General features: G+C 44.3%; 1 protein-coding gene across 5 annotated transcripts; it reads right to left on the minus strand.

Moving 5' to 3' along the window:
- Positions 1 to 1697: 1697 nt before the first annotated feature.
- On the minus strand, positions 1698 to 26659 carry TTF1 (transcription termination factor 1). 5 transcript variants are annotated; one of them, XM_024762590.1, is made up of 11 exons: positions 26631 to 26659; positions 22294 to 23298; positions 20747 to 20973; positions 19228 to 19413; positions 18214 to 18292; positions 14783 to 14913; positions 11487 to 11721; positions 8914 to 9003; positions 7249 to 7314; positions 2939 to 3024; positions 1698 to 1830 (listed from the first exon to the last, which is right to left on the minus strand). In XM_024762590.1, the coding sequence occupies exons 2-11, from the start codon at positions 23289 to 23291 to the stop codon at positions 1709 to 1711; spliced, it is 2220 nt and encodes a 739-aa protein (XP_024618358.1). In that variant the 5' UTR covers positions 23292 to 23298; positions 26631 to 26659; the 3' UTR covers positions 1698 to 1708. The 5 variants fall into 5 exon arrangements, 4 of the variants coding, with proteins under 4 accessions (XP_024618358.1, XP_024618357.1, XP_024618359.1 ...); XM_024762589.1 differs by having other exon boundaries at positions 1698 to 2045; XM_024762591.1 differs by lacking the exons at positions 1698 to 1830; positions 2939 to 3024 and adding an exon at positions 4647 to 5716.

Raw genomic sequence — 26659 nt, forward strand, 5'->3', positions numbered from 1 at the left:
CTGGCAGGCGGATTCTTAACCACTGCATCACCCGGGAAGTCCCTCACTATCATTTTTAATTACTGCCTAATATTCCATTCTAGGAATACACCATCATATATAGTAAATTTCCTATTAAAGAACATTTATATTTTTCTAGTTTTCATATTATAAATGTGCCATTCTTTTACACTAGTTCTATTATTTCTTTAGGTCCTAGAAGTGAAACTGCTGGATCTCAGAATATGTACATTGTTAAGGCTTTGATGTATTCTACCGGATTGTCCTCCAAAAGGAACATGTAATTTATATTCCCATCAGCCTGGAGATTGGTATGTTTGACAGATAGAAGGAGGTGACTAAAGGCAAAATGCTTATTAAAAAGAAAATATTCATTTGTCCTGGGACTTCCCTGGTGGCGCAGTGGTTAAGAATCCGCCTGCCAATGCAGGGGACACGGGTTCAACTCCTGGTCCAGGAAGATCCCACATGCTGCGGAGCAACTAAGCCCGTGCACCACAACTAATAAGCCCACAGGCCACAACTACTGAAGCCCACATACCTATAGCCCGTGCTCCACAACAAGAGAAGCAACCGAAGTGAGAAGCCCGCGCACTGCAATGAAGAGTAGCCCCTGCTCGCAGCAACTAGAGAAAGCCTGCGTGCAGCAACGAAGACCCAACACAGCCAAAAATAAATAAATTAATTTTTAAAAAGAAGATACTCATTTGTTCCCTGAATATTTATCGAGTGTCTATTATTTGCACAACACCATGATAGGTGCTGTGGATATACTGGTGAATGAGGACTCCTAAACTTGTTTCTCTGTATTCTTCCTTCCCTGATGACGGCAAGCTTGGAAAAATGCCTAGCTTCGTGGATGAATTGACCAACATCACACATCACGATGCTACACTCAGGAGACAAGGGTGCTGCACCTTGGCCCAGAGGGTGGCCTCACTGTATGGGATATTGCTCACCCACACCTTCCTTTCTATGTTCTCCCCTGTACAGATGAGGCTAGAAGCCTTGGCACTTTATTTCCCTTGCCAGCAAGGGAAGTCTCACAGAGGCAGTTTTTCCAGAAGCAGTGGAAGAGATTGCTCGTTTCTTTGTTTTTTCCAGTTAAACACCAGATGAATTCTGTGACAGGCTTTGAGAAGGCATCTTGTATGAAAAATACCTATCTTTAAACACTAGAATCACACTCAGGAAGATGAGATACGCACACCATGACAGGCACATGGGAACCGAAACCAGTTTGCGGGAACACAAACTTCCCTGTACCACTTACCTAATACGCACACACACTACAATATACATCTAAACAATTGAAAAACAGAAAGCAAAGTGGCATGCATTATTAAAATTGTTAACATTCTCTTTTTTGCTGAATGCACGTGTAGTTGAATCCACATCATGAAAATGTTCATTGGGGGAATTCCCTGGCGGTCCAGGGGTTAGGACTCTGCGCTTTCACTGCCGAGGGCCTGGGTTCAATCCCTGGTGGGGAACTAAGATCCCATAAGCTATGTGGCGCAGCCAAAAAAAAAAAATATTCGTCGGACATGACTACCCTCTGCTGCCATCGGAGGGACTCGGGATCCTGTTGTTGTATGAAAACCATTAGTTGTAATTATTTTCAATATAATAGCACAGAAAATATTAAATCAACTCATACACTTGCCTTTCTTTTCACATTCAGACAAACTTGAATATGAAACGTGAATCAATTTTTAATGCTCCACAATACGTTATTATTTTCATACCCTTCCTTTGGCTGTTGCACCTTCTTCAGTAAAATCAATAGTGAAAATAGCTTTATTGACACGTATATAAACACAACCAGACCTAGAAAAATTGACAAGAGAGAGTATCAGCCGCTTAACATTTTTCATCTCCGTCTTCTCCCTCACTGTCATCGTCACAATAAAAGATGTCTCGAAACAGGAAGACTGGCTTGGGGGTTGCCGGGGTCTGGATCTCAGTCCCTTTTTTCTCCATCTTCTTCTCTAATTTTTCTTTAAGCAACGGTAGACTAGTCTCATAAAGGTAGTCTATAATCTCTAAAGAAAAGAAATTGCATCTTGAGATGATCTGACAAAGCCTCTTCCCACGGTCAAAGGACGGACGGCGCGGATGACGACAACGCATTGCTACTGGCGTTATTACTGTGTACAAGACCTGGCTCTAAGTGCTTTATTCATAGTCACTCATTCAATCCTCTCAAAAATCCTATGAGGTAGGCACTATTATTCACCCGTTTTTCAAATGAGGCATAAAGACATTATGAAACTCATCCGAAGTCATAGAGTCAGGAGGGCGAAGCCAGGATTCAAACCCAGGAAGTGGTGTCTGCTGAACGCAAGGAGCATTTTGTCACACACTGCAGGGCGGAGTGTTACCCGAACCAGCGGTTCCCAAACAATGATGCTGGGCAGGCCACTGGCGACTCACCTGTGAGCTTGTTAGAGAAAAACCTAGCCTCTGGACCCAGACTAGAGACTAGGATCGACTGGGTCTGGGATGAGATCCAGGTATGTACCTTTTTCCCAAGTTCCCCACCTGACTCTGATACTCCAGGTTTGGGAATTACATATGTAAACCACCTACAAATGGCTGCAGAGAAGAAACTGTATCTCCAGTTTTTTGTGGATCAGTGTGTGTGCAGGCATGTGGTGTGAGCGTGAGCACGTGTGCTGTGCAACCCAGAAGCACGCGCAGCTACTCACCCAGTGCTTGCTAAACACCCGGCGGCCTGGGGACCACACTTTTCAAGCTCATTATCTCATTTAGTACTTCTGAAAGTCCTCTCAGGTAGGGGTTATAATTTGCCAATTTTCACCGTTTTCCATTTGAAGAACCTGAGGTTCCCAGAAGTCACTACCCAAGGTCACACTACCAGCGTGTGTCCCCAGTATGCTGCGCTTTTAACTATTCAGATACCGAAAATACTGACCTGGAAAAGTCTTCTTCTGCCAAAAGGGAACACAGGTAGCTTTCAGCTTATAAAATTTAGTTTGGACATAAGATGGAGGAACATCCCTTTAGAAAGGAAAAGGTGTCAAAAAGTTAGTGGCAGTTTAAAAGTTAATCATTTCAGTCCTGTGTACTAAGTGCATTGATTGAGGGGTGATCTACAGACCTAAGCAGCTTTCTTAATCCTCATGTCTACACATGTGAGAAAAATAAGACACATATGAAAAGCTATTGTTCATCTGGTTAAACACACACACACAAAAGGAAGAAAAACAGCAGTGCAACAAGACGGATTCTGTCTCAACTAGAATAATCTAAACTACCAGTTGGGAAGACAAGGTGTAACACTAGCTCACAGGGGCTCATGCTAACACTGTCTTCAGCCCCACCCTGAGGGCTCTCCGCAGAGCAACAAATAACCCTCACGACCACTCTGCGAGGGGGCTCCTACGCTTATCCCTCGTTTTGGAGATGGTGAAACCGAGAGAAGATGGCCAAGATCTTACAGTGAATAAGGGGGGAAGGGCTGGGACTTCAATTGGGTCCACTCCAAGTTCTACTTTTTTCTTTTTTTTTGGTATCAGTTTTTTTTTAATGGAAGTATAGTTAATTTATAACATTGTGTTAGTTTCAAGGGTACAGCAGATTCAGTTACACATATATATATATATTATTTTTTCAGATTCTTTTCCATTATAGATTATTACAAGATATTGAGTATAGTTCCCTGTGCTCTACAGTAGGTCCTTATTGTTTATGTATTTTATATACAGTAGTGTGTGTATGTTAATCCAAGACTCCTAATTTACCCCGCTACCTCCCGCTAACCCTTTGGTAACCATAAGTCTGTCCTCTATGTCTGTGAGTCTATTTGTGTTTTGTAAATAAGTTCATTTGTTATCAGTTTTTTAGATTCCACATATAATTGATATCACACGATATTTGTCTTTCTCTGTGTGGCTTACTTCACTTAGTATGGTCATCTCTAGGCCCATCCATGTTGCTGCCAATGGCAACACTTCACAAATCCTACACTCTTAACCACTACATTTAGGATAACTATATATTTGTCACAATGCAAAGGCAGGGGTCTGGATTTTTTACTTTACAAAGCTAAATAAAGTGGATGCTTACGATATTCTGGTGAGTCAAATCCATTTTCCATTTACAATAAGTAGGACAGAAACAACCACATCTTAAATATGTTTTTAAAGTGAAAGTCACTAACTTCACTTCCTGGGCACTCACTTCCTAAGCCATAAAAGCGTGGCATATTTGTTTCAGTAACTAATTAATCTAGTTGTTATATGATTAGTGGGAATAACTGGATCTGCTAGGTATGTGGGAGTACAAGACGGCTGGGCTCCTTCTGCCTCTTCATGGCAGCAGCTGCCCGCCGCGTGTGCACTGCGTGCCACGCACTGTCTCCTTGCTGTCGTCCTCATCACGGTCCTGTTAAACCACTGTGCAGATGAGGAAACCGCGACGCGGAGGCAACGGAGGGAATGACCTGCCCAAGGCTGGCTAAATTATGAGCAGAGTCCCAGGACTTGACGCCCGGTCCGTCTGACTGCAAAGCCCAAGTTCTAGGGCATCTATGCCTTCCCTCTTCCCACAGCGCCCTGCGCCCAGGTTGTTCTGCAGATCAAAGCTCAGGCTTCAAGAAGTAACAATAACTGATCTGGACATTTTCAGACGAAGTAGGTATTACATCTCATTAGGTGGAGATGCTTTCTTTAAAATCCTGCCTAAATAATTCACAAGGGGGGCTTAAAGAACCTGAGAGACCGAACTTTAAATTTAATTATTTTCACTGTTTTAACTCATTATTAAAGCTTTGAGGATGTACTATTTCCAATGGTATTTGACTGGATGCCATGATGTCTGTTTTAACAGCTCTGAGATTTCTAAACCTTAACCAGAACAATCAATATCTAAGTATATAATTCTACTTAAAATCATTAAAAACCCATTTTAATTTAAGAAATGTGATCTGAGGCAATGTCACAAGATACACAAACATTTATTGGAAAAGTCAGATTTTTCAAAAGCGGTTTGATATTACAAAGGGAGGGACCTGGCGACATGAATACTTCTTAGGATGGGAGTTGGTGGGGTACACAGCAGGACACCCTTCCTTCAAAGCCCCTAACACCCTCCCCTCCCAGGGACCCACAAACCCAAGAGCTGGTGCCCCACTCCTGAGACGAGCTAGAAGAGGAAAGGGTTTGGAACCACGGGCATGTGTCTGTGGCTCCCAACAGGGCCTGCCACGAAAAGATTCCAATTCACAAGTTAAAAAAAAAAAAAAAGGATTGATCGTTCTTTGTCCATAATCCCGAGGTGTAAATAACTAACCAGCAGAACCAGTTTACACCCTTCCTAATGGATCAGTGACAACCTCACACCAGCAGCCACGTTTCTGAAAGGCAGCCAGGCTGCGGCAGCCCTGTTGCCCTCAGCACCCTTCCCAAACTAAAGGCCAGACAGTCCCTCAACATCCCCACCTCCCAAAGCCCACCAACCCCTGAGCCCCGCGATGCTCAACAACGTGCGCTGCTTAGAGAGACTGTGCTTTGCCGGCCAGCTCTCGGTTGCTTGGCTAGCAGTGAATTCAGGTCTTCAGAGTGGTGGCCTCTCCTCCAGCGGCAGGAACTGACTGAAAATGCAAGGACCGCAGCGATGAAGGTAGACAGCGGCACCTGAGGACATCTCACTCCTCGGGTGAGAGATGAAAATGAACAGCACACCGAAACCCCTGAGGGAAACCCGAAGATGAACAGCAGCTTGACGTGGTCTCAAAAGATCTCCCCGTGGCCATTTCTTTTCACCAAGAGAAAAACTTCCTTTTCTACAGTGGGGCAGTGTGGCAGAGGCCACCAGAGCCAGGGGATCAAAATCAGAACCACATGCCTCCTGATGGGATGTGACCTGGTGACAGAAACACAGCCTCCCCCGTGACTGATTCCCACGTAAAATACAAAACCCGAATCCAACAGTGAGGAAGCGTCTGACAAACTCCCCAACTGAGGCAAGTGCTCCAGAACGCCCAGCCTGTATTTTCCCCACAATTTCAACGTCATAGAAGACAAAAGCATTAACAGATACACACTACTGTATATAGAACAGATAAACAACAAGGACCTAGTGTATAGCACAAGGGACTATATTCAGTATCGTGTAATAACCTATAACGGAGGGACTTCCCTGGTGGCGCAATGGCTAAGAATCCTCCTGCCACTGCAGGGGACATGGGTTCAAGCCCTGGTCCGGGAAGATCCCACATGTCGCAGAGCAACTAAGCCCGTGCGCCACAACTACTGAGCCTGCGCTCTAGAGCCCGTGAGCCACAACTACTGAGGCCACGCGCCTAGAGCCCATGCTCCGCAACAAGAGAAGCCACCTCAATGAAAAGCCCACGTGCCGCAATGAAGAGCAGCCCCCGTTCGCCCCAACCAGAGAAAGCCCATGCACAGCAATGAAGACCCAACGCAGCCAAAAATAAATAAATAAATAAATTAAAAAAAAATCTACAACAGGAAAGAATCTACAATGGAATCATTCTGCTGCATGCCTGAAACATTGTAAATCAACTATACTCCAATAATTAAAAAAAAAAAAGAAAAGAAAAGGCAGAAGAACTCTGCAGATTAGAAGACACTAAGGAGACAGATCCTGGGCTGGATCTTAAATCAGGGGGAAAGTGTTATAAAGGACACGACTGGGACGCTGGGTGAAATCTGCATGGGGACTGTGTTTTAGGCAATAGTAGTGCATCAGTGTCAGGTGCCCTCAGTACGATCACTGTGCTGATACAGAGTAATAGCCTTGCTGAGGACATGTCGTCCACCATTAACACTGAAACGGTTAAGGGAAAGAATTCTATTCCCTTGTAGAAGGGAGCGGGAGAGGGAGGGAGGGAGGGATGATAAAGTCAACGTGGCAAATGGTAGAAGGCTAATTATGGGCAAAGGGACCATGGGTTCTTTGGCCCAGTCATAGCTGGTGTGCTCCATGAAGCTTTTAAGAGACCCTGCACACATTTCATTCACTCTCCTCAGGTGTCTTGGGGTGGAGGTGGTGGCTGGAGTGGAGGGAGGGCTGGTCTGATTTACCTGGTCCGGTACTTAGACAGGGCGTTCCCAATACATATATACACAAATACAATTTATAGATGAGCTCCATAAGCAGCAGGAATTTCAGTCCTGTTCTTCAAATCTGAGAGGCAGTCATTTATTAGAACTCCTCTCCGATTTTTTCATTAGCTTGATATTAAACAAATGGCCTTACCCTATGGCGCTAGCAAGATCTTCCCAGTCTATTTCATTAACATCTTCCACATTTATTTCATACAACCTATGAGAAAAAATAAAAATTAAGTTTTCAAGCCAAAAATCAACATGATGGACATCTTCATGGACTCACAGAATATTAAGAGCTGGAAGGCCTCAGCGTGTTCACCCCTGTTCCAGCTCCCTTGTTACACAGGCCCAGTGTCACTGGCATCCTAACCCAAGGTCAGCCCAAGGTCATGGGGTGAGCTACAGACCAAAAAAATCACCCTTCCTCCTCCTGAGCCCTTTGCATCTCCCACCAAGCCTAGTAAAAAACACAACTTCACAAGGAACTATATTCAGTATGCTGTGATAAACCATAATAGAAAAGAATGAAATATGAAAAAAATACATATATGTATAACTGAGTCGCTTTGCTGTACAGCAACGGTTAAACACAACATTGTAAATCAACTATACTTCAATTAAAAAAAAAAACCACACAGGGACTTCCCTGGTGGCACAGTGGTTAAGACTCCACACTCCCAATGCAGGGCGCCCGGGTTCGATCCCTGGTCAGGGAACTAGATCCCACATGTATGCTGCAACTAAGAGTCTGCATGCCACAACTAAGGAGCCCGCCTGCTGCAACTAAGACACGATGCAACCAAATAAATAAATAAATAATTAAAAACCAACCAACCAAACAAAAACACAACTTCACCATTCAGTGTAGACACACAAGACTAGTACACATGTGTACTCAGCACTTACTATGCGACAGACACTGGGTTGAGACCTTGATACCCACTAATCCATTTACCCTCAACATCACCTGATGAAGCTAGGGGATTATGTCCTCTCCACAGGCCAGGAATCAGGGCTGAGAGCTCGAGTCATTGGTTCAAGGTTTCATGACTCATAGGCGGTACCCACATTGGAACCCAGGCCTGCCTGACGTGAGATGGCCTCCTTGGCTCTGCTAGTCTCTGCTGTCTCTCTGGTAGAGGAGAAAAGGGGAAGGCAACCCCAGCCAGGCCAGCGTGGAGAACGAGGAAGCCCACCAATGAAGGAGAAGCAGGCTTCCTGACAGAGCGCAAGAATAATGAAGCTGGACAGGGCGGCCAGAATCCAAAGGTTTCTTCTGCTCTTTGCTGCTCCTCATTGGACACGAGCCCAGCTCCACTAGACTCGCTGACTTTGTAAAACAGGTCCATGTCTCCCTGTCCATCAGGGGAGGGAGGACTCTGCACGGACCAGGAACTCAAAGACAAAACTAAAGACCAAGCAGCAGTGACACCAACTAACGCATGCTAGAGAGCAGTAGGGCTCGGCCTGAAGTATTTAGCTCCATTCTCCAATGGACAGAAGTAAGCCATGTCTATGTGAAAGCCTTAAAGACTAAAATAGCTATGTTTATTGAGTGCATGCTACATTTTACATGCATTATTTCATTTCTTCTGCCAATAATTCTAAGAGGCAGGTACTGTTACTATCATCCTCATTTAAGATGAACAAACCAAGACCTAGAAAGGTAGGAAACACGTCCAAGGTCATGTACGTAGAAAGTGCTGGAAGAGGAATATGAACCGTGGTGATCTTACTGCAGATTCTGCTGTTGAACAACTACTCTGGCTAGAGAGAAGAACACGTAAAATGTCGTCACTTTCTATTTCTGTACCTTTCAATGAGGTTGATCTTGGCCTGTAGGGCATTAACTCCCCGGTACACGTCCCGACCATTTGTCATCCTCTTGGTTAGAATTTCCGTCCTACATTGAAAGAAAGAAAAACAGTTTATTTTCGGGGTAAAGTTTCCATTAAAATGTCCTTTGTTTTCCTCATTTAAATTGTCCTTATTCAGAATCACTTTATAACTTTTGCAACTCATCACTGCTAACATTTACCACCATGAAGAATATACCTTTTTTAATTTTTTTAAAGTGGGAAAGGGTAAATAAAGAGATAGAAAGTTGATGGTTATTGAAAATGAATGATGGATACAAGGGGTTCTAAGTTGCTGTGTGTTACACAATTTCCATAATAAACAGTTAAAAAAAGGGGAGGAAAAAAAAGAATAAGCCTGCTTGCAGGTGCTAAAGGGCGCTGTGTAAACTCAACTTATTTTTGCTTGTTTATAAAACAGAGAGACATTGCTCTTATTACCATTATAGCTGCTGAAACACCAAATTACACAGATTTACTAAAGTCATCGATGGTTCAATGATTCCCCTAAGGCCCAAAGTTCATGGCTGAGGGAAAGGGTTCCCTGAAGCTCCTAAAGAGAGCAGCAGCTCAATTAAAAATATTTAGAAAGTGCTTCTCTTGAAGAGTGAAATTTGTCACAATTTGATGGACAGATCACGAGCTGTAACATTTACTTTCTTGAGAAGGGAGGTACATGATGCACACACACAGAAACTGACACTGTTTTTACTAATAGCCACCCACGTTCACTGGTTTGAGATGTACCCGCTGATGCCACTTCAATGTTTCATGAAGTAAATCTACGTTCAGCGTTCAAGTTTCCTACATTTTTCTTCAAATTAAAGAAGAACCCTTGCATGTTATTTAATTATGCTGATCCTGAAGCACAGCTCCCCTTCATCATTTCCCTTTTAAGACACTGACACATCATCTTCCAACTGAGGCTTTATAACCCACTCCTTTTTAAAAATAATTAATTAATTAATTATTTTTGGCTGTGTTGGGTCTTCGCTGCTGCACGTGGGCTTTCTTTAGTTGTGGTGAGCGGGGGCTACTCTTCATTGCGGTACACGGGCTTCTCATTGCAGTGGCCTCTGTTGCAGAGCATGGGCTCTAGGCAGGTGGGCTTTAGTAGTTGTGGCACGCAGGCTCAGCAGTTGTGGCTCGCAGGCTCTAGAGCGCAGGCTCAGTAGTTGTGGCGCACGGGCTTAGTTGCTCCGCGGCATGTGGGATCTTCCCAGACCGGGGCTTTGAACCTGTGTCCCCTGCATTGGCAGGCGGATTCTTAACCACTGCGCCACCAGGGAAGCCCCCTCTCCTGTTTATAAGTCTAAGATATAGGGGTAGAAAGGGCTCTGGTTCCTCCATATTACACACTTCCCCCCCTCAACATTATCTGCCCTTTGGAGCTTATTTCCTGAGGGTAGTCTTCTAGTAAAATAAATACTCTACAGCAGAACTGTAAGGTATATAAACAATACACAGTATAATCTATGAGTTTGCTTTTAACGTACAACACGCCCACTCTGGATTTCATTCTTCTTTAATGGTCAAGATGATGAAGCTGCCTTTATGCAGGAGGCCTGGGTCGTGGGCTGTAGAAGCACTGCTTCAAGCTGTCATGCTGCAGCTGAAGGTTAGCTCAGAAACCCTCCAGGGCTGGGAAAAGCTACGTCAGGCAAAGAACGTGCAGCAAGATCTGGACTGAAACTACTTCTTCGTGATGGATGTACCTAAAGATGTTCTAGGATGAAGAGCATGACTGCCCTGCTTTGGATGAAGACAGAGGAACTGCTGAATTAGAAAGCAAAAGTAAAAAGGCGGAGCTATTACTGACCACTACACTTGTGATTTCCCTCCTAAATATTCAGACGTTAATTTTGTTTTTTTTTTTTCATGCTATAAATAGGTAACAACCTGGCTTTATGAAGAAAGGGACAGAGTGAAGAAACCAGAAGTCAATATTCAATATTAAGAAGATTCAAGTTCTGTTTACAAAACAGAAACAGACTCACAGACACAGAAAACAAACTTATGGTTACCAAAGGGGAAAGGGGGCAGGAATAAATTTGAAATCGCGGATTAGCAGATACAAACTACTATATATAAAACAGATAAACAACAAGGTCCTACTGTACAGCAAGGAAACTGTATTCAATATCTTGTAATAAGTTATATTGGAAAAGAATAAAAAAATATTATATATGCATAACTGAATCACTTAGTACACCAGAAACTAACACAACATTGTAAATCAACTATACTTCAATTAAATAAATAAATAAATAGAATAAAAGGTTCAAGTTCTTTATGAAGAAGCCACACAATGAATCAGGGTTGGCTAAATGCTAACTTAAATCAGCTATTGATATTGAAGTGGTTGGAGCAGCGGATTAGAGAGGATCATTCTTGACCTACTGTAAGGCTTTCCACGTGGTAGTTACAGATATTCTTAGTAACCTCAGCAGTCCACCCCTCTCCGGAAGTTGCTGAGAGAGGGGCAGGGAATGCATCTTGTTGAAATTTATGTAAGAAGCCTCAAACTTACCACTTACTTTTACACTGCATCCAATTCCTGGTTTCCACTTTAGCCTCCACTTCTACCCAGGATATGCCTTTGTAGAGTTTTTCCCGAACAACTGACAGGCGGCCTTCAGGATTCTCTTGGAGTTTAGAATCCATCTCGTTTAGCTCCTGGGGAGACATTTTCTTTAGAATCACTTCTTCAACAGCCTTGATTAGTTTCTGGGTCTCCGTCTTGCTCCAAGCACCATGATTTCTTTCTGTTGACATAAAAGGATGGTCTTGAAGTTGCTAATCTATTTGCTTTCAGACACAATATTAACAACAAAATGATAATGATGGATATCTGTCATTTGACATCTCTCCAAACCCACAGAAGGTACAACACCAAGAGTGAACCCTAATGTGGACTGTGGACTCTGGGGGGTTAAGATGTGTCAAGGTAGCTTCACGGATTGTAACAAATGGACCACTCTGCTGGGGGGTGTTGAGAACGGGGGTGTGCTGTGTATGTATAGGGCAGGAGATAAGTAGGAAGTCTTTGTACCTTCCTCTCACTTTAACTGTGAACCCAAAACTGCTCTAGAAAAATAGTCTTTTTTTTTTTCTTAATTTATTTATTTTCTTTATTTTTTTGGCCGCGTTGGGTCTTAGTTGCGGCACATGGAATCTTTGTTGAGGCATGTGGGATCTTTTGTTGCAGCGCAGGCTCTTTGTTGTGGTGCACGGGCTTCTCTCTAGTTGTGGCATGTGAGTTTTCTCTCTCTAGTTGTGCATGGCCCCTGTAGTTTGCAGCACACGGGCTACAGGGTGCGTGAGCTCAGCAGTTGTGGAGAGCGGGCTTAGCTGCCCCGTGGTATGTGGGATCTTAGTTCCCCGACCAGCGTCCCCTGCAACTGAAGGAGGATTCTTTACCACTGGACCACCAGGGAAGTCCCAAAATAAAGTCTTTAAAAACAAAAAGATAAATCAGACACTTTTCAGAAGACAATGGGCAACATCTCAATTACACAAACATAAAACTATCGGTTATGGACTTCCCTGGTGGTGCAGTGGTTAAGAATCCGGGGCTTCCCTGGTGGCGCAGTGGTTGAGAGTCCACCTGCCGATGCAGGGCACACGGGTTTGTGCCCTGGTCTGGGAAGATCCCACATGCCGTGGAGCAACTAAGCCCACGAGCCACAACTATTAAGCATGTGCTCTAGAGTCCGTGTGTCAGAACTACTGAGCCCGTATGCCACAACTACTAAAGCCTGCGCACCTAGAGGCAGTGCTCTGCAACAAGAGAAGCCACTGCAATGAGAAGCCCATACACCGCAACCAAGAGTAGCCCCTGCTCACCACAACTAGAGAAAGCCTGCACACAGCAAATGAAGACCCAACGCAGCCAAACGAAACAAAACGAAACAAAAAGAACTATCAGTTACATGCAAATCAAAATGAAACTACGAAAGTGGCCATAGAATCTTTTTAAGAACCAATCACACACACACACACACACACACACACACACACACAAACCAACTGCAAAGAAAAAAATCCTTTCTTAAAGCAATCTTTTTTTTAACTTCGAAAAAAACTGTTCTTCCTGTTTCTAAGAGTAATACCTCCTGCAGGAAATTGTGAGGTTCCCAAACATTTAGTGGAAAGAGAACAACCAAACGACTTTCATGTTATATACATAACTCTCCCCAAGAGTTTCTAGAGTGAAATTAACAGCTGCAATGACGCCACCACAGTACTTGATGAAGAAGGCACCTGTGAATTTATTTTTCCTTTCTTTGTTTTGTTTATTTTTTTTAATATTTTGCACTCATTAAGCTTTCTATTTTATTTTTTATTTTAAAAAAACTTATTTGGCTGTGTTCGGCCTTAGCTGCAGCACGTAGGACCTTCGTTATGGTGTGCAGGTTTCTCTCTAGTTGCGGAGCGTGGGCTTAGTTGCCCTGCAGCATGTGGGATCCTAGTTCCCCGACCAGGAATTGAACTCACGTCCTCGGAAGTGGAAGTGTGGATTCTTAACCACTGAACCACCAGAGAAGTCCCGGCACCTGTGAATTCCTAAAGCCAGTCCTTGGCGCAGGGCATCAAAAGCTTCTACGATTCGCTCTTCTTGTCTAGATGCTCACAGTCATGCTAAGGAAGAGGCCGCAAGCTGGCAGGCTACAGATATCTTTGATCTGGCCTACAGAATGTTATTGTTACTATTTCCCCAATAACAATTTGGATGAACATTTAAAAATCAAGAGAATCCCAAGAGGGGTTTCCCTGGTGGCGCAGTGGTTAAGAATCCGCCTGCCAACGCAGGGGACACGGGTTCAATCCCTGGTCCGGGAAGATCCCACATGCCACGGAGCAACTAAGCCCGTGCGCCACAACTACTGAGCCTGCGATGTAGAGCCCACGAGCCACAACTACTGAGCCCGTGTGCCACATCTACCGAAGCCCGCGCACCTAGAGCCCGTGCTCCACAGCAAGAGAAGCCACCGCATTGAGAAGCCTGTGCACTGCAATGAAGAGTAGCCCCTGCTCACCGCAACTAGAGAAAGCCCGCACGCAGCAACGAAGACCCAACGCAGCCATAAATAAATAAATAAATTTATTTTAAAAAAGAGGGTCCCAAGAAAAAATGATCTTGATTTCACACGCACATGCAAATCCAGATGTTTGTTTTACTTCTTGGAAACTGGCAGAATTGGCTGCACTGAGTCTTCACACGGCACCGGTGGCCAGAGTTGGTGGCAAAAAAGGCATGGTCTCCACCACCTCAGAGTTTACCATGTGCGGACATGCAGACGCCTGTCTGGGACCCGCTGCACGGCTCTGCCTGCAGGGCCGGAGCACATGAGCCTCTGGGCTGAAGCTAACACCCACTAGGACTGTCTTCTGAAAGCAACTGGGGACTTTTTAAGGTGAAGGATATAACCAAGGAAGCTTTTTATGAAAGAGGAGAAGAGACAAGAGATGACTGACACTGGTTTTGGGAAACGTCCCTGACTAACAGGCCCTCCCTTTGATGGTTTCCCTGGCCACCTGGGGGAAGGGATCTTGGTGGCCCAGGCTCTCCTGCCCACCGGCTGAGTGGGTTTCAGTTTACCTGGCAGCTGGAGTCACACTGAAAGCCACTGAAATAAGGTGTGGCAGAAATCAGTCTGGTGAATTAAGGTTGCATCAATATGCATGGAGAAATAAATGAATCAGTAAGAGAATGGCTGAAAAAGTGATGACTCTCTCAGAAGACAGGCCTGTAGTGATGCCTGGGCCCTGGGCCGCTGTGGGCTAATTCGTTCACCCAAGTGGGCTCTAGAGACCACAACTTACGACTGCTGATCTGGGAGAACTTCAGGGCCACAGAGAGGCTACTTCGAGACACCATCTCGCCAATCTTTTTCCAGTCGTTTCCATGGAGGGACTGGTATATCTTTAGCTTCTCGGTATCTCCTTTGCTATACCTAAGAGGAAGGGAAAACAGATCACAGCTGAGCATTAACCACAAGCTTAAAACCACTATTCTCACTGCAGCCCGCTGCGACGCTGGGAGAAGCCGTATAGGGTGGGCTGTCAGGAAACCTGCTCAGCGCAGTCCTACCAAGGACCTGAGCCCAGATACTTCCTGTCTCGGCATCTCAACCGTGAGCATCCTGTAAGTCAGTCACCGCAGTCCCTGGCTCACTTACACAGAGGCCAGGGCAAGTAATCCGATCATGTTATTCCCCAGCCAAACCCACAGAGGCTTCACACAATAAAACCCAAACTTCTGACTGCCTGCAAAGCTCGGCGCTCCCTAAGTTCAGCCCCATTGGCCCTATCGGCCTTTCTCACCTCGGAGCCTCTGGACCTGTGGTGGGAATGGCCTCCCTCCACCGCTGGACAGCTCCTGCAAGCTCTTCAGAAGCAGCTTAAATGGTGCATCTTCAGAGGGGGCTTCCCTGACCGCCTGGGTTGGAGGTGTCCTGCTGTCCCCTCCCACAGGACACTCTGCTGCTCTCTCACTGCCCCCGTCACCACTGGCAACTGTACACTCGTGGCTTCCCTGGTTTATCTGACTCTTCGTCTAGGCCACCACTGGCCAATGGAAGTATGAGCCACAGATGTCATTTAGAATTTTCTAGTGGTCAGGTGAAAATTAATTTTATTTAGTTTTTTTAAAGATAATTTATTGGCTCAAGCAACTGAAAAGTCCAGATACAGGTGGGCCCTAGGGTTAGCTTAATCCAGGAGCTCAGTCAAATCACCAAGGACCACTTTCCACCATTCTACTCTGTCTTCCATGTTTTTGGTGGGTTTTTTTTGGCGGCAGCATGCGGCATGTGGGATCTTAGTTCCCCAACCAAGGATCGAACCCACGCCCCCTGCAGCGGAAGCACGGAGTCTTAACCACTAGACCGCCAAGGAAGTCCCTAATTTTATTTAGTTTTAATGAATTAATAACATATTTTATTTAACTCAATATATTAAAAATGCAGCCATTTCAAGATGTAATCAGAACCTAAAAGTATGAATGAGATATTTTACATTCTCTTCTCCACACCAAGCCTTCTAAGTCCATTGTATACTTCACTCTTCAGCGCATCTCAGCTTGGACTAACCATAGTTCAAGTTCTCCATGGCCACATGAGGCTGGTGGTCACATGGATGGACAGCACAGCTCTGGAGGGGAAGTCCTTGGAGGGCAGGGACCCTGTCAGTTTTCTACACTTTGGTACTCGTGATGCTTGACAGACAACAGATGCTCAATAAAGATGTGACAGGGGCTTCCCTGGTGGCGCAGTGGTTAAGAATCTGCCTGCGAATGCAGGGGACACGGGTTCGATCCCTGGTCTGGGAAAATCCCACATGCTGCGGAGCAACTAAGCCTGTGCGCCACAGCTACTGAGCCTGCGAGCCACAACTACTGAAGCCCGTGCGCCTAGAGCCCGTGCTCCGCAACGAGAAGCCACCGCAATGACAAGCCCACACACTGCAACGGAGTGTAGCCCCTGCTCGCTGCAACTAGAGAAAGCCCGTGCACAAAAACAAAGACCCAACTCAGCCAAAAAAAAGGAGAGCTGTCATTAAAAAAAAAAAAAGATGTGACAGATGCCTTAGCACAAACCTGTCACAGTTTAAGGAAGTTAAGATGCAGGAATCCCACATAAAAGCAAATATATTAAAAGAAAAGAACTAAAGTGCACTATATGTGGATTTTGAGATTAAACATCTTAAATGTTTAAGGGAAGAAAAAGCCATCTTTATGACACTTTATAATTCCTTTTTGGGGGGAGGAAGAGGGGCCAGAAGTGGTAGTTTATGTTATTACTAATGCAACACAAAAGCAGCCCTAGTAAAATACTAACCATTTCTAACGAGGGTGATCCACAACTACGTGGGACAGTAAGATCCTAGCGTTCTCAGAAATGTATCTAAAATGCAGAGCATGGTGAATAAGAGATGCGAAATCCTTCACCATTAAGAATCAAGCTTTTTAGCAGTTTCCTTTATAAGGCAAGCAGGGTCTTCCTGAGATTTAAAACAAGACTTAAAGGTACCCTTGAAGCAACAAAAAAGAGGACATGAGAGAAAAACAGAGTGTACGAAAATGAGGAAACAGGTGCACTGACCTCCATGGCCCCTTGGAGCCTTACAATTCTTTGATTTTTGACTTTGTATGGTTTTTTCACTTAAGAGTTCCTAAAGCTGGAAAAATACTTTAAGGGTAAATGGTCATCGCAACACAAATAATATGGTACCAATGAATGAACTTTATTATCAAAATGACAGACTTTCATTATTTGAAAAATGTCATTTCCCACAGTGATGTAACAGGTAGAAAAACATGTTACCTCATTCATTTACCAAAAGCATCTTTTTGGTCCCATTTAAAATGTCATCTTTAGTGAATTTCCTTAAAGTACACAGCGGGGGCTTGGGAAAAAGGGAGGGCAGGTTTCAGTCTGTGTGGAGGCATCTTTCCTCTGCCTCAGGTTTATTTCTTTTGGTAAAAATTTTTAAAAAGAAGCCAAGGTCATATCAATGTTAAGTTCTGATAGTACCTATGTCCTGATTTAAAATCACGGCGCTAAGTAGGACCCAACTGGCCCTGCCAGATTCACTCCATCTGCCTCCTGGAAGTGAGATCAGTAGTTGAGCCCTAGGTGGCTGTCTGGGTCCTCAAGGGTAGGAGCTGATGCTTTCTCCCTCAACCCTTTGTCCTTAAGCAGAGTGCTTACCCACCACTGACGCTCGGTCTACATTTGTTTTATTTGGAATGTTGGAAACAGACCATAATTGGGTATTTTATTTAGGAAAAAAGGGAGGAGAGAATGGCCACTGCCACATGAAGCTCTGCATTGAGGCTGCCGAATCACACTTAAATAACCTCACACAAGTGCTCACCCCCACCTTCAAATATTTACTGAAAACCCAAAGCACTGGGCTCAGTGCTGGAGGGCACACATCACACTGAGAAGGAACGTCTGGGTTCACAAGGAGCTGACAACTTAGGAGGCTGCTGAGAAAACTGCACGGGTGACGCTAAGAGGCAGCGCATGGAGAATGCTAAAATGAAAGCATAAAGTAAAAGCCAGGGATTTAGAAATGGGAAGATGACAGAAGATTTATTCAAGAGGTGGAAACTCAACGGGTCTTTGGAGACATACACCTGACGACACATCTGGTTTCACACACGAAACTCTTCACGATTTTGTTGTGTACATTTTGATTTACAGTATCAGCAAAGACTAGAGAAATGCTCTGCTCAAGTTGTTTCTTACCTGCCTTTGTAATTGTTGACATCAAACATCTTCTTTGCTCGGTAGTATACGAGTTTCCAGGGCCGGGCAATGCCCTTACCTAAAGTCGGAAGAGAGGTGGTCAGAGGGACAACTAGAACGTGGCATGAAATGCAGTCGCGATTATAAAAGAAACCCAGAATGGCCCCTTTTTACAACATGCGCTATCCTAGACCCCAGGTGGAGGTTGCAGTTTCCTATGTCCTGCAGAAAGCCGTCTTGGGGAGCAGATATACAAAATCCCCAGTTTCCCTGGCGATCTCTGAAAACTAGATGCTTAGCATGTAGAGGCTCTAGCTTCTGGTCTACTAAATTCATGGAAAAGACCCTTATTAGGCAAAGGGATTTTAACATAATCTGGAGGTGGAGGACACACTCCAGCAGTTCTCCGTAAGATAAACAAAAAACCTTTGCAAATGAATAAGCTTTTTCCTGCTTTGCCACTCAAAAGATGAAAGGATCCCCCAGCAGGGGCTCATTGTTCTGTTTTCCTTTGTGCATTCCACCTAAGAAATTATCCTCTTTAAATTCAAGAGAGATTTTTTTTCCAGTCCAAACCTACATTGCTTCATGACCTTCTAACTTCCCCAGGGTACCTCCAAGAGGAGGGTTCCAGCTCAAAGCACAAATATGGCTCTACTTAAAAAACTTCAGAGACTCTGGTGTATCCCAGAGTACTCTGTGCAGTATGTGCAAAAAATACACAATAGAGGACAAGACGAGAGACCAAAACCGTAACTGCTACCAAGTAGGAAAGCTGGAAGCTGATCATCTAATTTGTTAGAAAATCTGTGAAAGCACTATTCTTGGGAGACATGAACACATTCCAAATCCCTGAACGTATAGGCCGGCAGTAAAAATACTATTAACGTAGCAGCAGCCAGCATGCGCTGCATGTACTGGACGGGCCAGGCACTGTGCTCAGTACTCACCGTGGTTATCTGTGTAAGGCTGGAAGGCTATGGATGGTCAAAGAGGCCACAGTTCTAAACTTACCAATGTGCAATCTAAACGAGTATTTTCTTTTTAAGTCGGTGATTAGAGATTTCTCCTCTGGGTATCTGTCTGTGTACAGCAGCTTGTCTGCATTCTCGATTCCTGTCAGAGACAGAAATTCTTGCACGTTTTTCTCTAACTGCTTATTTTCCTTGACGGAAAACTTGCCAAATTTAATAGCGACACCTAGGATTTGGGGCAGGAGAAAAAGGTACACAACTGTCAACGATGAACGAAAGCGAACCACCGCTTGGTCTTTAGCAATTACGACAGCACCCGTCAGCTCCTCCCTACCTATCGGGGAGCAGCCCCCGCGTGTGCCCTTGACATTCGCTCTCCTGCAGAGTTCGGCCTAAACCACACTGTCCTCCCAAAGTCTTCCCCGGTCATCCTACTCCAACGTGACCTTTCTTGTGTCATCAGTTCCTTTTTACAATTATTTAAAAAATAAATTAACAGTAATAGATATTCATTAAAAATTCAAACAGTATTGAAATAAAAGTTTAAAAGAAGCGCCCCCCCTCACTCTCCTCTACCCCTGCTCCCCCCAAGGCAGTGCTGGGAACTGGTTGGCACAAACCTGAACATGTATATTCTCTACGTATGTATATTCTGGGGAGGTGGGGACAATGTCACTGCAATTTACGTTCTATTCCTCGTCATAACTCAAAGCACTGAAGTCTCATTATTACTGACTGCATTACACAGTACATTTTCCTAATCTTAGACTTATTTAAAAAATCTTTTATAAAACACGTCCTCATAAAAATGTCAACACAGAATACAGAAATAAAACGGGGTCCTTCTATAGATATTGCTCTATAAATTGTATTTTTCTTGATCAATGTGTCTATTTTTTAAAAAAACTAATCTTATCAACATGATTAATTCCATAAGGCTAAGGCCCCTCCTTTTACTTTTTTCAATGACCAGTGGCACTGGGCCTCACACAGCAGATACTCATCAGTAAGTGCTGCTCACCTGCAGTACACAACCTTACATTTGTAGTTCATTCTGAAACCCAATAAGCTTTCTGGGAGGTTCTTGTAACACAGTGAAATCAAGAAGGAGACCAAGCTGGGTGTTGCCTGAAGCCATGCCCACTACACCCAGCTCACCCTCAAATTAATATCCTTGAAATTACACCTCATCGAAGCTGACGATGTTGATATGCGTGTTTTAATTTGATTTCACTTGTGCCCCCCTCGCAGCGTCTCAACCACTTAAACTCCTCCCCGTCTTCTTCCAGGCTTGATGTTCTAGTCTGTGGATCACCTGGATCCGTTAGCCCCGTTTCTCCTAGCCTCCCCTACCAGAAGTTGGGCAAAGAAGAGGAAAACTAGTGCACTTCATTTTGGTAATTTTACACTACAGATAACGATTCTGGAAGGAGATAAAGCTGAAAGTAGCTAAGGGATGCTTTTTGTGAATCTATAAATCTGAATCGCTCACAAAAGAAAGCCAGGGCTAGATACGCATATAGAAAAGTTCAACAAATATTCAAGTTCCACAAGCTTACCCTGGGCTTTAAATTCTTTAAAGCGTCCCAAGTCATCCCGATACATTCGCTTAATTGTAGTGGCAGCCCTCTCCTTGATATCAGGGATGAACTCCTGGAGCTGCCTCACAGCAGAATCCAAATCCACGTCTGAATTATCTGAATCTCTCGAATCTTCAGATAAATACTTGGTTTCAGGATCTTTAGCCGACTCCAAATTGCTTTCTTCTTCATTTGTAGGTTCTAATCTAAGGAGAAAAGCTGGATTGACTAACACTGGCAGGTCACGCGCCCTGGCGGCTTTCTGACTCTTCTCTTACAGTGACTCTCCCTTTGACTACAACAGCGTTAAAGCTGGAAGGGATCTTGGAGTTGATTCAGTCTGTGATGTCTGAACTCTTTAATGTAGCTTTACTCACTTGGATACACCTCAGAGGCTGCCTGGAAGGTAAACACGTTGCCCTAAGCCCTATTTCCACCAGGCATTGCTTCTTATGTTACGATTTCTCAACTGTATTGTTTCAGATAGTGACTTCCTAATAAGCTCGGCCCTCTTCTACGGCCCATGGATACTCAAGACACCTCCCCCCCACAATGAGTTATGTTTTATAATAATGGTTACTAATTAGTTAAGTCAATATTCAGGGTTTACGTTGTTACAATTGCTTCACTGCAGTTAACAATGGCCACATATTTTCCCCTTGGCAGTACAAAGAAAACATAGTTTTCTATGTATCTATCACTAATTCACTCCCACAAACTTTCGGCCAGATGTCCAAAGCTGCTCTTAGCCAACTGCATCAGCTAACCACCCAGACAGGAAACTGAAACAAAACAAAAACAAAACTGTACGCATTTGTCTGAGCGGAGGGTCAACAGGTCCACAGCCCCAAACAAGTTAAGAACCACAGGCCGAGAACATTCCTGCCTCGTTATCAGTGATCTAAAAATGTCCCCAATAAGAAGGCCCAGAGGCTGATGTGAGTTGGGCCCTCTGCCATTTAACTTCTATGTGAAACTATTTTAAGCCAGGACAATCTAGCAAATGTAAGAAAGTCACAGCGTAGAAATGGGGAAAAACCTGTCCCGACTCCCAGGAACTGAAATAAAGTGCTTTAAAAAGAAATTCCTGCATCTATTCAACGGCCAGTATACTTAAATGATAATTATATAAATAATGATATCTCAATTTCTTTTATTAGGGAGAACCCTAATTCAACTTTTTTTCCTGTTCCGTAACATTCTAAGTTCTCTGATCCTTTCTCCTACCTCTGTACATATAGACAAGGTAATTGTGGGGTCTTAAAATTCTTTTTAAACTTATACAAAGAATTTCAGGGCTGGAATAGTTCTTAGTGAAAACAGACTCTAACTGCCTTATTTTATACTTCAAGAATGGAAGGTACCTGCCAAGTTACTCAGTTAAACGTCCACGACATCCTATACATTTGATGGTCTATCTCTCTATGATTTCTGCCACTTACTATGGCCATGCTGAACAAAGAGGTAACCGGCAGACTTCACACCCAAGACACACACCATCAGAAGGCTCAACACCCACACATTACCTCTGCACCTCTTCCGAACAGGCCTGGGGTTTCTCCTCTTGTGGCCTGGGTTTCACACTTTCTTCAATCAAGGTACCATTACCTTCCACTGAATCAAAGAGTGTGTCCTCAGAGTTCGTCCTGAGGACTGAAAAATCACCACCAGGTGCCACGGCAGTATCAACAGAAGATCTTCTCTTCCTTTTCTTAGACTTTTTCTTGAGGCCACTGGATTCCTGCTTGCCCCCTGCAGTCCCGACCTCACCAATCAGCTGCGATCCCTCTGAGTGTCTGTTCTCAGCGCTCTCAGGAGCAGGCAAGGCCTCGAATTCCTGGTCACTTGGACGCTTCCTCTTTCTTTTCTTAGACTTGCTTTGATCTGCAGACACTGGTAGTTGTGCAATTTCACCTTCTTGGCCCATGGGAGGCTGGGGTTCCTGCTCTTGGGATTCTGATCCGGGCAGGGTGATGCTTGCACCCAGACTTTCCTGGACAGCATCACAGGATGAAACTTTCCTCCGATGTTTTCTCTGCTTTTTCTCCCGAACTTTATCATGCAGTTCATGTGACTTAGTAACTAAATGCCGTTCATCTACTTCAGGCCCTTTTGTTGACTCTCGCTCCTTGCTTACATCAATGTAAACGACATCGACATTCTTTGTAAAATTCTTTGGTGTGTTCTCAATGTTTTCTTTATTCACCAGGACGCACGTGACACCTGTTTCCTTATCGACCCCCAAAGCACCTTTTCTTCTCTTTTTACTCTTTTTGGGTATAGAAGCGGCCTTTTCAGTCTCATCGCAAATTTCTGATTTTTTCAAAGGAGAAGAAACAAGATGCTGGGCATCCTTTCTCTTTTTTTTACCCTTAGTTATGTGAGGCTGTTCATTTGCCAGGGAGGAGTCTCTGAAACTTTCATGGGGATGCCTCCCACGTCTCTTCTTATGTACAGAATGCTTAGTCTTTTTCTTGACGAAAACTGGAGTGTGGGTTTCCAATCTGCTTGACTCGCCTTCCATTTTACTCCTATAGGGAAACGGAACCACATGGTTTATTTTTGCAGAGCATTTTAAACATTAGCCTCGGGAGGAAAAAAAAAAAAAAATCACACAAAAACGAAATCGCAGAACAAATGACAAGGCTGGAGTCATGATTATAAATTTTCTATTATTCTAAATGCGTAGCAAGCTCACTGTAATTCACTTGTCTGGTTCCATTGCCTTTATGATATGAAAAAAAAAATAGTTAATTGAGAACAGTGCTCGGCTATGATCGGGCCCTTGTTCCCCCACGGCCTCATCTTCTACCTCTCCTCTCAAACTCTGTGCTACACATGCCTTTTTTTTGGTTCCCCAAACATGCTCCAATCCTTTCCCTGGCTTGAGGTCTTATAAATCACGACTCCCTCTCTCTGGGCTGCTCTCCGCTGTCTCCTACCCCTCCCTGCCGCCTTTCATCCTTCAGAGCTTGGCTTGAACATTGCTTCTTCCAGAAAGCTTTAAAAGAATATAAACATTATGATACCATGCATACTACGTTAAGAGAATATAAATGTTATGATACTGTGTATATTACGCTAAGAGAATATATACATTATGATGCCATGTATATTACATTTAAAACACAAAAAAAGTTTCATGTATCTCTTCTGAATGGATACATTATGTAGTAAAACTATGAATACAGCATGGGGATTATAACTGGTAAATTCAGGGATTAGGGACAAGTAGAGAGCCAGTTTCTCTTACATCTGTAATCTTTTATTTCTTAACTGGAGTAATGAGTACAGGGGTATTTGTTATATTTTTGTCTACTCTTTTAAAGTGAACTGAAATAGTTCACTTTTTAAAAAGCAAGGGGCAGAACAAGAATGCAGACTGCTTTCACTTAAAAACAAGCATTAAGGACTTCTCTGGTGGCGCAGTGGTTAAGAATCCACCTGCCAGTGCAGGGGCCACGGGTTCGAGCCCTAGTCCAGGAAGATCCCACAAGCCACAGAGCAACTAAGCCCGTGCGCCACAACTAGTGAGCCTCTGCTTTAGACCCCGTGCTCTGCAACAAAGAGTAACCCCCGCTCGCTGCAACTAGAGAAAGCCTGCGTGCAGCAATGAAGACCCAACACAGCCATAAATAAATAAATTTATTTAAAAAAACCACAAGTGTTAAAACAAGCAACTGAAGGATGTAAACGTACTGTTTTAAGTATTCACCGAAAAAAAAAAAGAGAGAGAGAGAGAGAGAAAAGAAAGAAAACTTTCCTGACCCCTTGAGCTTGGCCCATTCCCCAAATGATATACTTTCATAGCAAACTATTTCTCTTTTGTAGCATTTAGCCCAGCTGTGGTTCAGAGCGGGGACATCAAGTATCCACTGACCTCAAACTAGAAGATCGCCTCTTTGAGAAAGAGGCTGAATGGGCCTTGTTAGTGTCCAACAAAAAGTCCAAGTTCTGCAATAAGTAGGAATGAAGTTTAATAAGGCTCCAATGTCAATTCTTATACAGAGCACGTGCATTCTGGAGTTTAAGTACAGGAATGGAAATGTACTTCACAAAAGACATGGTTAAAAATATAATTTTACAAACACATCTTACAACTCTCCTTGCTCCGTATTGCTTCTGGGTTTCAATTTTTAAGATTTTATTTCTCTGCGACTAAAAGTAATACTAAAGGTAATACGTTTACATGGTTCAAACATCAAAATAATCCGTCCTCATTTCCCCTCCTTTCTCACAGAGAAGGTAGCATCTGTATATTCTGATCTGCATTTTGCTATTTTCACTTAACAACAGATCCTGGAGACCTCTCTGCGTCAGTGGTCTTTCAAGTCCGAATGCTTAAGCACATTTTCTACAGAAGGTGCCTACTTTCTCCTAGGTAGTCAAGAAGCTATAAGAATTGTCTAGCTGGAAGGATGGGGAATAACAAACATATGGACTGATACCTGTAAGCCAGATCTACCAGCCCCAGGATCTCACCTCCAACGGAGGCACCAAGAGCTTTGGTTAAGGCCTTCCTCCCTGGTGTCACCCAGAGATGCACAGAAACCCCTTCTTAACCCACTTCTTTGCAGCTTCCACCTCCGTGACCCCCCCCCCCCACACTGAGTCCTAACCAATGGACCACCAGGGAATTCCCTCAGGATCTCTCAATAACAATGAACAGAGCAGATAATTCCTTTTAATATTTTTACCTTCCATTAGTTTCTTTCTTTCTTTTTGTAAATACCTGTATGCTTCTCCTTCTGGTCTCTTGAACTCAGCACCACGTTTTAAATATATAGTCACTTCCCACTAAAACCTTCTTATGGCTTCTCCATTATTCTTTATAAATTTGTTTATTTTATTTTATTTATTTTGGGCTGTGTTGGGTCTTCGTTGCTGCGCGTGGCTTGCTCTAGTTGCCGCGAGCGGGGGCTACTCTTTCTTGCGGTGAGCGGGCTTCTCATTGCCGTGGTTTCTCTTGTTGCAGAGCACGGGCTCTAGGTGCGCGGGCTTCAGTAGTTGTGGTGCACAGGCTTAGCTGCTCTGAGTCATGTGGGATCTTCCTGGGGCAGGGCTCGAACCCGTGTCCCTACACCGGCAGGTGGATTCTTAACCACTGCGCCACCAGGGAAGTCCCTCCGTTATTCTTAAGATAAATTCCCAAATCCTTACAGACCTACCATGCCCTTCATGATCTAGTCTAGTCCATGCCTACCCCTCCACCTCTCATTTCTCCCTGGGTTTCAGACATCCTGTCTTCTTTCCGTTCCCAGAATACACCATGATCCTTCTCGTTACCAGGGACTTTACAAAAGCATCTCATTTTCCCAGGAATGCCTTTCCTCCGTTACCTTTCTGCGCTATAACTGGTCTAAGTTTGAAACTCACTTTCTCTTCTGGGTCCCGCCTTCTCGTTACAACGTTTCTCAACAGTCCAGCTGCTTCCCTACTGCACTTCGCTCCGTTGGGACATAACCGGCCTCCTAAGGGCTGGGATCTCCTCGTCCGTCTGGTTCCCAAATGGTTACCCGGCGTTCGATATATATGGATATACACTTATTCGGAACATACCACTTCCCGCCGTGCAGGGACGTGCCCAAGCCTGGTCCCGATCCCCTCCCCACTTTGGGGTGCCCTGGAGACCCTGCTCTGCCCCGGGGTGGGCGTTCCGGGGCTGAGAGGGAGGAACGAACGAAAGGTTTCCGAGTGGAGGGGCTTGGCGAGGCTGCGGAGAAAACAGGCGCCACCCTCACCCCTGGGGACCTGGGCCAAAGGCGGGCCTCCGGGGAGGTGAAGACAGCAGCCACACACCGCTCGGTTCAGACACGCAAACTGGGAAAAAAAGCCGGAGCAACTGTAAAGCGCTTTCACCTACCTTCCGAACGCGTCGCCGCCTGCCTCCCA

The sequence above is a fragment of the Neophocaena asiaeorientalis genome, unplaced genomic scaffold (assembly GCF_003031525.2).
Source record: "Neophocaena asiaeorientalis asiaeorientalis breed wild unplaced genomic scaffold, Neophocaena_asiaeorientalis_V1.1 scaffold78, whole genome shotgun sequence".
NCBI classification, from domain to species: domain Eukaryota; kingdom Metazoa; phylum Chordata; class Mammalia; order Artiodactyla; family Phocoenidae; genus Neophocaena; species Neophocaena asiaeorientalis.

Coding starts and splice junctions, on each gene's coding strand:
- TTF1 (XM_024762589.1), bottom strand. CDS start 23,291: ATGGAAGGCGAGTCAAGCAGATTGGAAACCCACACTCCAGTTTTCGTC. Junction 18,293..19,227: donor CTCGTTTAGATTGCACATTG/GTAAGTTTAGAA, acceptor TTCCGACTTTAG/GTAAGGGCATTGCCCGGCCC. Junction 11,722..14,782: donor GTTCTCCCAGATCAGCAGTC/GTAAGTTGTGGT, acceptor TTATGTCAACAG/AAAGAAATCATGGTGCTTGG.